The 10783-nt window shown below is 48.0% G+C and overlaps 1 protein-coding gene across 1 annotated transcript in view; it reads left to right on the top strand.

The window, feature by feature from the left end:
• Positions 1-336: 336 nt before the first annotated feature.
• sipa1 (signal-induced proliferation-associated 1) overlaps positions 337-10783 on the top strand; it is a gene marked incomplete at both ends in the record, with an annotated part of 72445 nt that continues 61998 nt past the window's right edge. Inside the window, 4 exons of the mRNA XM_084320555.1 lie at positions 337-1543; positions 3961-4085; positions 4552-4740; positions 8416-8590. Coding sequence (XP_084176681.1) covers positions 337-1543; positions 3961-4085; positions 4552-4740; positions 8416-8590 — 1696 coding nt within the window. The remainder of the gene's footprint in view (positions 1544-3960; positions 4086-4551; positions 4741-8415; positions 8591-10783) is intronic.

Here is a 10783-nt window from a genome sequence, read left to right as displayed (position 1 = left end):
TTTACAGAGGAGTGGCTACGATCTTTAGTTCCCGTCCGGAGGAGCTGGCGGGCGTTTTTTTCTCCGATTGGTTCCACCCGCCACCGCCATCGTCCAGTCAAACCGACCAAATCTGTTTGTCACAATCTCGGTCAAACGTCCACCTGTGACCCCACGGGGGGCGCGGCATAGTATTTTGAAACACTGCATTGTGGAGTGTGATCGGTCGAAGACATCGTCTCTCGTACGGGGGTCCCACCACGGCCTCAGTGGAGAGCAGCAGGTCTGGCTTCCAGAGGCGGCGGCGACGTCGGGAAAGAGAAGCTGCAGAGCTGGAGCCACCACCTCCGGGGCGCCATGCAGTCCGACGACCTCTTCATCCGCAAGTTCCGCCGGCAGCCGGTGCGGCCGCCTCCTCTTCCGGCCGCCGTCCACTTCGACGCCAAGCGGGACGGCGGCGGAGGTGGCGGCATGGTGGAGTGGCCCCCCAGGAGGGAGGAGAGCGAAGGGGCCGACGGGGGGGAGGAGGGCCTCACCCCGGGCCGCGCGGCGCTCCACCTGCGGTGCGCGGGGGGCCACTCCACCACGCCGGGGGGCCGCGGCCACGTCATGCAGCGGAGCAACAGCGACGTGACGCTGGGAGACTCTGACTCCTCCTCCGGGAAGGCGGGAGGGAAGGCGGCTCGGGGGGCGGCGGGGGAGAAGGCGGGGGCGGGGGGCGCTCAGGGGGACTCTGGGCTTCTGCTCCGCAGGGAATACGGAAGCCTCTCCTCGCTGGAGAGACAGACTCGGGCCCGCGAGCCGGGCGGCGATGAGGACCGGGAAGTGCTGAGCCCCGACGCCCTGCGCTTCAAGGACCCTTTCCTGCTCTTAGGCCTACAGGGCAACCCTCCGGAACCCGACGGGTTCTTCCGGACTCTGGCCGTTCCCGCGGGGGAGTCCCCGAAGCCCGCCAAGCCTCCCAAGCCCGAGGGTCTGGGTAAGAAGGCCAAATCCACGCCGCCGCAGATCCCCCACCCGGGTCCGACCCACGACACCATAGGGGGCGGAACCTGGGTCAGGAACTTTGCCCACTACGACGTCCAGAGCATCCTGCTGGACCTCACCGAGGCGGCCTCCAACAGGGACAGCATCAACCGCAAGAAGAACATCACCTCCGGGGCGTCGGCGGCCTCCCAGCTCCGGCCGCTCTCCCAGGCCTCGCCGTCCGGCCCGTCGCAGTGCGGCACCGGTGGGGGGGGGAGCGGTGGCGGCGCGGGGGGGGCGGACGACCCGGAGCAGTCGCTGCTGCTGCTGGACGAGGGCGACGGCAACGACAACGAGCTCCTGCTCAGCTGTCCGCACTTCCGCAACGAGATGGGCGGCGAAGAGCGGGCGGGGCTCCGGGGCCGGTGCCAGGGCAGGAGGAGGGCCCCGCGGCTGAGCCTGCGGAGCCCGAACGACGGCGTGTCGGTCCTGGAGGAGCCGCGGGAGAGCCACGTGCAGCAGCAAGGCAAGAGCAACTACTTCGTAGAGCACGCGGACCTGGGAGCCCACTACTACCGCAAGTACTTCTACATGAAGGGTGAGTACCACATGTCCTTCTCATCCGCCTTGTCTCCGTTAGCCTGGCTGGGGCTAGCCATGGTCTAGCATGGTATGGTATGGTTTGGGTTAGTGTCTCCGTTAGCTATGTTCAGCCTGGTTGGGTGCTAGCCATGGTCTAGCATGGTATGGTATGGTTTGGGTTAGTGTCTCCGTTAGCTATGTTCAGCCTGGTTGGGTGCTAGCCATGGTCTAGCATGGTATGGTATGGTTTGGGTTAGTGTCTCCGTTAGCTATGTTCAGCCTGGCTGGGGCTAGCCATGGTCTAACATGGTATGGTTGGGTTTGTGTCTCCATTGCATTTCTTGTAAACAATGCTGTTGCTAAGCAACCTTTCAAAATTCACACCCACCGACTGTGGTACACAAGCTAAACAATTTTTTGATACAACAGTCCTAGCCAGGTCTGGCCAGGTTGTGAAAGGTGTCTGTCTCAGCTGTTCTAAAGACAAAGGTATATTGAATATTCCTCTTTACTTACTTTCTTACTTACTTTTTTTTTTACTGTATGAAGCACACTCTCAGGGGCTCATACAGAACCAAGAATGTCACCGTAAAGTACGTGTATTACTATTTTATGGTGATAATTAATAAACAAACTTGAAACATGAAACAATGGATATGCTCACTGTGTGCCAGACCAGCTAAACCCTGGCTAGTAGAGACGAGGCCACAGCTCAGCTAAACCCTGGCTAGTAGAGACGAGGCCACAGCTCAGCTAAACCCTGGCTAGTGGAGACGAGGCCACAGCACGGCTAAACCCTGGCTAGTAGAGACGAGGCCACAGCACGGCTAAACCCTGGCTAGTGGAGACGAGGCCACAGCTCAGCTAAACCCTGGCTAGTGGAGACGAGGCCACAGCTCAGCTAAACCCTGGCTAGTAGAGACGAGGCCACAGCTCGGCTAAACCCTGGCTAGTGGAGACGAGGCCACAGCTCAGCTAAACCCTGGCTAGTGGAGACGAGGCCACAGCACGGCTAAACCCTGGCTAGTGGAGACTAGGCCACAGCTCAGCTAAACCCTGGCTAGTGGAGACAAGGCCACATCACAGCTAAACCCTGGCTAGTGGAGACGAGGCCACAGCTCAGCTAAACCCTGGCTAGTGGAGACAAGGCCACAGCTCAGCTAAACCCTGGCTAGTGGAGACGAGACCACAGCTCAGCTAAACCCTGGCTAGTGGAGACGAGGCCACAGCTCAGCTAAACCCTGGATAGTGGAGACAAGGCCACAGCTCAGCTAAACCCTGGCTAGTGGAGACAAGGCCACAGCTCAGCTAAACCCTGGCTAGTGGAGACAAGGCCACAGCACAGCTAAACCCTGGCTAGTGGAGACGAGGCCACAGCACGGCTAAACCCTGGATAGTGGAGACGAGGCCACAGCACAGCTAAACCCTGGATAGTGGAGACGAGGCCACAGCTCAGCTAAACCCTGGCTAGTGGAGACGAGGCCACAGCTCAGCTATAAATAAATAACTGAAGACTTCGCGCGCACACACGCACGCACACACACACACACACACACACACACACACACACACACACACACACACACACACACACACAGGAAATGTCTAGTGGTTTTCACAACTATGAGATGACTGAAGGTGCCAAACCATCAAACGCGTCATCACCAGAATGGTCTCAATGTTTCCATTGACAGTTCAGCTGTAGCCTCGTTGACAATGAGTCTCTGAACTGAACTGAGAACAGCTTTCAGTATACATCTTTCCTCACTGCTGACACAGTTAAAAAGAAAAACAAGAAAAATAAATAAAAACTCTCTTAGGCAATGTGTTGCCAAGTTGTAAATAAGAAATTAATAAATAAATAAATAAATAAATAAAACCTGCTCGGACTACAACGTATGATGTATATCATGCCAGTTAGGGTACCTTCTGTATACTGTTTACTTTTACTCTTACTCATAGTATATATTCAGATTAAAATTCTTTATCGCCTTTATTCATTGTAACGTATAATATATCTGATATGATATGGCATAGAGACCCTCATCTGCACCTTTGTTTAAATGTTCACATATTTTTATATTCAGAGTTAATTATATGGTTTACACTCTTTATCTTTCCTCCAATTTTTATATTCAGATTACATTTTATTGCTTATATTTATGTCGTTCTACTATTACCCTGCCCATACCTGTACCTCCCCTCCCCCTCCTCCATGTTGCTATGACGCCCGGTCACTAAAGGAATATCTTATCTTATCTTACCTTATCTTACCTTGTCTTATCTTATCTATGATTTTAGGACAGGTATGGAATTGTTTTCATGTGTTTCTGCCTTTAGTGGCAAACCCACGGCAGAAACCTCTCCAGAACCACGTCGTACAAAGTGTGGGTTTGGCGGTTTCTAAACGGTTGTACGGCGTTGATTTTCCAGAACATCAGAACTTCTTTGGTGTGGATGACCGCCTGGGTCCGGTGGCCATCAGCTTCCGCAGAGAAGAGAAAGAGGGGTCCAGCGGATCTCAGTACAATTACAGAATCATCTTCCGTACGACAGAGGTGAATGTCGCAGTATTATTTTAACACATCTAGTATTATTTTAACACATCTATTGTGTTTTAACATATGCTACACTCACCACCCTGTCTCTCTCTCTCTCCCTCTCTCTCTCTCCCTCTCTCTCTCGCCCTCCCTGCCTCACACTCACCACCTGCACCGTGCCCCTCTGTCTCTCTCTCTCCCTCCCCGTCTCACTCACCACACGCACCGCGGCGCCTCTCTCTCTCTCTCTCTCTCTCTCTCTCTCTCTCTCTCTCTCTCTCTCTCTCTCTCTCTCTCTCTCTCTCTCTCCCTCCCTCTCCCTCTCTCCCTCTCTCTATCTCTCTCTCTCTCTCTCTCTCTCCCTCCCTGTCTCACACTCACCATGCGCACCGCGGCACCTCTCTCTCTCTCTCTCCCTCCCTCCCTGCCTCACACTCACCATGCGCACCGCGGCGCCTCTCCCTCTCTCCCTCCCTCCCTGCAGCTGAAGACGTTGCGGGGCTCCATCCTGGAGGAGTCGGTGCCGTCTGCCGCGCGCCACACCACCCCGCGAGGCCTGTCCCCCAAGAGGCTGCTGGAGTTCATCATCCCGGACCTCAACCTGCACTGCCTGCGCCTGGCCTCCACCTCGCCCAAGGTCCGGGACACGCTGCTGAAGCTGGACGAACAGGGGGTGAGTGCTGCACCGCAGACTGCTGCTCACTGACTAAACCCGCTTTACCAGCTTTACACAGTTTAAAAACACAGCTTCACACAGTTTAAAAACACAGCTTTACGGAGCGGCTGGGTAGCACTCGCCTACCACCGCAGAGACTCTGGCCTCCGGCTTGGTCAGTCATCCCTAATTGGCTGTGTTAGCGGGTGGGAAGCCGGTGGGGTTATGTGTCCTGGTCGTTGCAAACTGCGACTCCTACTGGTTGGTCGGGGCGCCTGTTCAGCAGGGAGGGGATCAGGTGAAAAGAAGCGGCTGGCGACTCCACATGTATCGGAGGAGGTAGTGCTACACCCTCCCCAGGCCAACGGTGGGGCAATGCTCGCAACGACCAGGAAGGGAATTGGCATAACGACTAAATTGGGATGGGTCAAAAAATAGAGAAAGCCCAAAAATAAATAGAATAAAAGAAAATAAAAAACTCAACTTTACACAGTTTAAACACAGTTTAGAAACACAGCTTTACACAGTTTAAACACAGTTTAGAAACACAGCTTTACACAGTTTAAACACAGTTTAGAAACACAGCTTTACACAGTTTAAACACAGTTTAGAAACACAGCTTTACACAGTTTAAACACAGTTTAGAAACACAGCTTTACACAGTTTAAACACAGTTTAGAAACACAGCTTTACACAGTTTAAACACAGTTTAGAAACACAGCTTTACACAGTTTAAACACAGTTTAGAAACACAGCTTTACACAGTTTAAACACAGTTTAGAAACACAGCTTTACACAGTTTAAACACAGCTTTACACAGTTTAAACACAGTTTAGAAACACAGCTTTACACAGTTTAAACACAGTTTAAACACACAGTTTTACACAGTATAAACACAGTTTAGAAACACAGCTTTGCTTCGTACCTAATTTCTCTCCTTGTTTTCTTCTTTATATTCCTATGTAATTCTTCATTTCTTATTCATAAGCCTTTTGGGTGCGACTTAAAAGCCGAGACCATTAACTGCACATGAAATATCAAGGCTCATTCAAATAACAAGAGCACTAATGTAATAGGAGGTTTATTATTTCATGCCTTGCTGTTATGGTTTCTTTGTGAAGTATTTTGGAAGCTCTGCTTTTAGAGAAGGTGCTCAAGAGGATTTCTCGCTGTACAGTTTGTTACCGTGAGAAAGGAACAGATACAGTTATTTAACTATCCTTCATGTTGTTCCTTGACATGTGTGTTAAGTTAAGATATCATGTTAGCAGGAGACGCTGTTTAGATACCGCAGGTCACTCGGTTATCTGTTGTACTTCCTGCATTATCCCGAAAAAAAACATCTTGTTATTTGACCAGGCATTGTGTTTTGAGTGTAGAGACATAGACAAAGTACTCAGTCGTCTAGCTTGACTCTTAATCGTCTAGCGTGACTCTCAATCATCTAGTTTGTTGACTTTCAATCGTCTAGCTTGACTCTCAATCATCTAGTTTGTTGACTTTCAATCGTCTAGCTTGACTCTCAATCGTCTAGTTTGACTCTCAATTAGGGATGCACCGATATGAAAATTGGCCGCCAATACCGATACCGATTGTTCAACTAACACTATCGGCCGATACCGATACCGATATTTGTATATAAGTATTTGTAATTATTTTTTATTTTAATTTTTTTTAATTTTTTAATGAAACTACTGTATATTTGTATGTGTATGTTTGTATTTGTAGGCCTCTTTACTTACTTAAAAAAAGGAAACATCAAGAAATATGTTTATGGTATCACTATCTCTCTCCCAGTATCGTCTTGCGGCCTGCAGAGGGATACTATTTTCTCAACCAGAGCTTTCAACCAATGCAATGGAACCATTTTGATTGACAGTCGATTCGGCCAATTACGCCACACCGCTAGCACCCACCTCTTGCTGTCCTTACCACCAATCGGCAAGCGTTTATTCATTTTTTACTTTCGGGCATGCCGCCATTGTTCTGTTTGCGAGAGCAGAACACACTTAACGTAGCTACGTTAGCTGCCCGGCCCGCCGACCGGCGCTCCACAACCAATCCATGACCAAATGAGACATAATGATTTTACTGCAACAAATGTTATAATAAAACAAAGCCTTTCTATACATTTGTCTGGTTGAAAACTTTATTAACAGATTGCAGAATGTGTAGTTGGGTACGGAATGAGCAACGGAATGGAACCGAGCTATGAACGGACTAACGGAGTAATGCCTTGTTTACTGCTATCTTCGGGTAAATAATATGCTTGTTATTGAACGTGTAACACTAACTATATAACGTTAATGCCACAAAACGAATGTTTGTGTCATTTTAACAGCAGATACTTTCTTAAATGCCATCTTCCCGAGAGAGGGTGTTGACGGGGAGTTGTGTTATTAATAGCATTGAACAGCTAACCGAAAGCTAGCGTTAACTATTGTTAAAGGTTTAGCCATAACGTTACCTTGGCTAAAGTTGGGGCTATTCATAATGCAGCAATAATGGCTGCAGACCTGCAAGCAAAGTACAGCAAGTTGGCAAAGGAGTATTCCAACGCAAATCACATTTTCACCAGTAACGTTAGTCTTGCATCTCCCGGTAGCTAATGAACGGACTCGGAGTAATGCCTTGCTGCTATGGGTAATAATAATATGCTGATGTTATTGTCCGTGTAACACTAACTATATAACGTTAATGCCACAAAACGAATGCCTTGTTAATCATAAGTAGTTACTTTGATGCAGTAGCTTGTGTGTGTGTGTGGGGGACGGCGGGCGTTGTGCAGGTAGGTCGCGAGTGAACTTTTCTTTTTTTTGCCTTTTGACGCTACACAAATTGATGGGTATTTATCGGCGACTGCTATCGCCACATTTGAGCTTATCGGCCGATAGCAGTCAACAAGGCACTTATCGGCCGATACCGATACCCGACCGATATATCGGTGCACCCCTACTCTCAATCGTCTAGCTTGACTCTCAATCGTCTAGTTTGACTCTCAATCGTCTAGTTTGACTCTCAATCATCTAGCTTGACTCTCAATTGTCTAGTTTGACTCTCAATCGTCTAGTTTGACTCTCAATCATCGTCTAGTTTGACTCTCAATCATCTAGGTTGACTCTCAATCATCTAGTTTGACTCTCAATGGTCTAGTTTGACTCTCAATCATCTAGCTTGACTCTCAATCGTCTAGTTTGACTCTCAATTTGCATCTAAAAATAATGATCTTCTCGGATAGGGTTTGACTCTCAATCATCTAGGTTGACTCTCAATCGTCTAGTTTGACTCTCAATCGTCGTCTAGCTTGACTCAATCGTCTAGCTTGACTTTCAATCGTCTAGTTTGACTCTCAATCGTCTAGTTTGTTGACTCTCAATCGTCTAGGTTGTTCCACAATCGTCTAGGTTGCACTATTAGCACTATTACTCAGTAGTACTCATTTATATATTTTATACCCAGTTTAATCTCCTGTACATTGTATATTACTATTGCACTTTACTGCTACATTTGCACTCTGGTTAGACGCCAAACGTCTTTTCGTTCCACTGTGCTGCATGATGACAATACATTTGAATGTAATCTAATCTAATCTCATGTAATATGACTGTAATCTAATCTAATCTCATGTAATATGTAATGTAATGTAATGTAATCTCATGTCATGTGACTGACTCCTGTCCTCCTCTCTCCCAGCTGAACTTCCAGCGGAAGGTGGGGGTGATGTACTGCCGGGCGGGGCAGAGCTCCGAGGAGGACATGTACAACAACGAGAGCTCCGGCCCGGCCTTCGAGGAGTTCCTGGACCTGCTGGGGGAGCGCGTCCGGCTGAGGGGCTGGGAGAAGTACCGCGCGCAACTGGACATCAAGAGTGAGTCTGCACACCCTCCTACTGCTCGTAAACCACCCTGCGAGGAGGTCTTCCGTAGGGCTGAGCCCAAACGTTTGAGCGTTCGGACCTTCATTCGTTAGGTTGGCATTCAAAAAAATCTAAATAAAAATAATGTATGTGTCTATTCATTCTGTTTAAACCAATGGGGTTTTTCTTCACAGTTGCAGATAAAGATTATTAAACTGATGAGTTATATTCATTAAAGAAAGTTGATTTAATAAAAAAAAGAGACGCATTTAGTTTGAGGATATTTCAAAAAAATTATAATCAATAAATAAATAAAAACATTTGAAATATATTGTTTTGAATATTTCTTTTATATTATTAAAAACAAAGGTTCGAACGTCCGTTCGAAAAAACCCTGACGAAGTTCGAAGCCCAAAAACAGGCTTCGGGGAAACAGCTCTAGTCTCCCGGGACGGTCTGGATGAAACCACTGTCCGCGTGTTCTGGTACCTTCGCTCCGGTCAAGTTTCATCCACAACGTCCCTGGAGTCTCTGGAGGAAGACAGTAACGGTCTAACCAGGTGTTAAACACAAGATATCCTGACCTGTTCTGACAGCCCAAACCCACCGAATGCGGGACGCGGGCGGGCGTGAGGCGCTTCACTTTCACTCCCATGTTCACACCGGCCGTGCGCGGGCGGGCGACTCGCGGGCAAGCGAATTTAATCGCTTTGGTTGGATTCAGAGGCGTGTGCGCCACACACATTTTCACAGAAATCCACTCAATATCTGCATTATTACCACACATATAGATGTTGTTCAACCAGCTAATGTGTCTGTATCTTTCCCAATACAAATAAACCATATTACTATACTTTTTCAGGAGTACAGTCACACTTTTCATCATTCTAAAATGAATTCTAACATTCTAATTAATTAGATAATAACTGGTTATACATGCAAAATGGACAATAGAACACTGGAACTGGAAATCTTAAAAAAATCTTCAAATGGGGACTGACTTCGCATATAGACTAGGCATTTACAGCTGTTCCAATGTAAATGTGCCTTCCTCCGTGCGATTCCGCCCGCTCTGAAGTCGGACTCGGGGTGGACGGCCACGCACGCTGTTCTCGCACGAAACCCGGTGGGTTTCAAGCGTAACGCTCCCTGCGGCAGAGGATGAGAGCCATGGAGACGACGCTGAATGACGTGCCTTTTTCATGTTTCACGCGACAGTGGCTCGGGAGGTAGGGCAGTCGTCTGGTAATCCTTGAGCGAGACACTTAACCCCTAATTGCTCCCGATGAGCTGGTTGGCACATTGCATGGTTGCCTCCGCCATCGGTGTGTGAATGTGTGAGTGAATGGGTAAAAATATGAGGAACGAATTGTAAAGCGATTTGGATAAAAGCTATTATATAAATGAACCATTTACCATTTATCATGCAACAGTTTTACCAGCAAATGTTTTATTATTAAATAAAAACAGTTAATCAGTTAATTCCCCCAAAAAATTTGAATACACAAATATGGCTGGGGGAACTGATTCACTCAGCATGAATGGACTAGGTCAATAAAAACAATACACAAATTTTTTTTAATCTTTTTTAATTTTGATTAATTTCGATTATAATCGATTCTAACATTTTCAAATCGATGCAGTTGAATCGTCACATTAGAACCGATGCATTTCGATTAATCGATGCATCGTTACACTCCTAATATATATACTAGCGCCCCACTAGCATCACACATTCATATAGTGCTTTTATCCAAAGCGCTTTACAACTTATGCCTCACTCCAACCATGCAAGGTGTGGACCTGCTTGACACACTGCCCGGGAGGAGCGGGAATCGAACCCGGTTACCAGCCCACCGTTCTACCTCCTGAGCCACTGTCGCCCGCACTAGCGTCTATACAAGCAGAATTCAGTGACTTGTCACACTTGTCATGTCAAATGGTTTTCTATCATGCTACTGTGTCAGCAGATATTTCAGTCCAGATCTGTGCCAGGAGACCTTTCAGTGCAGATCTGTCAGGAGACCTTTCAGTGCAGATCTGTCAGGAGACCTTTCAGTGCAGATCTGTCAGGAGACCTTTCAGTGCAGATCTGTCAGGAGACCTTTCAGTGCAGATCTGTCAGGAGACCTTTCAGTGCAGATCTGTGTCAGGAGACCTTTCAGTGCAGATCTGTGTCAAGAGACTTTTCAAGTGCAGATCTGT

This window comes from Notolepis coatsorum, assembly GCF_963971535.1.
Source record: "Notolepis coatsorum genome assembly, chromosome: 8".
Classification (NCBI taxonomy): Eukaryota; Metazoa; Chordata; class Actinopteri; order Aulopiformes; family Paralepididae; genus Notolepis; species Notolepis coatsorum.
The sequence above is the reverse complement of the archived record's forward strand: the minus strand, read 5'-3'. Positions and strand labels throughout refer to the sequence as shown.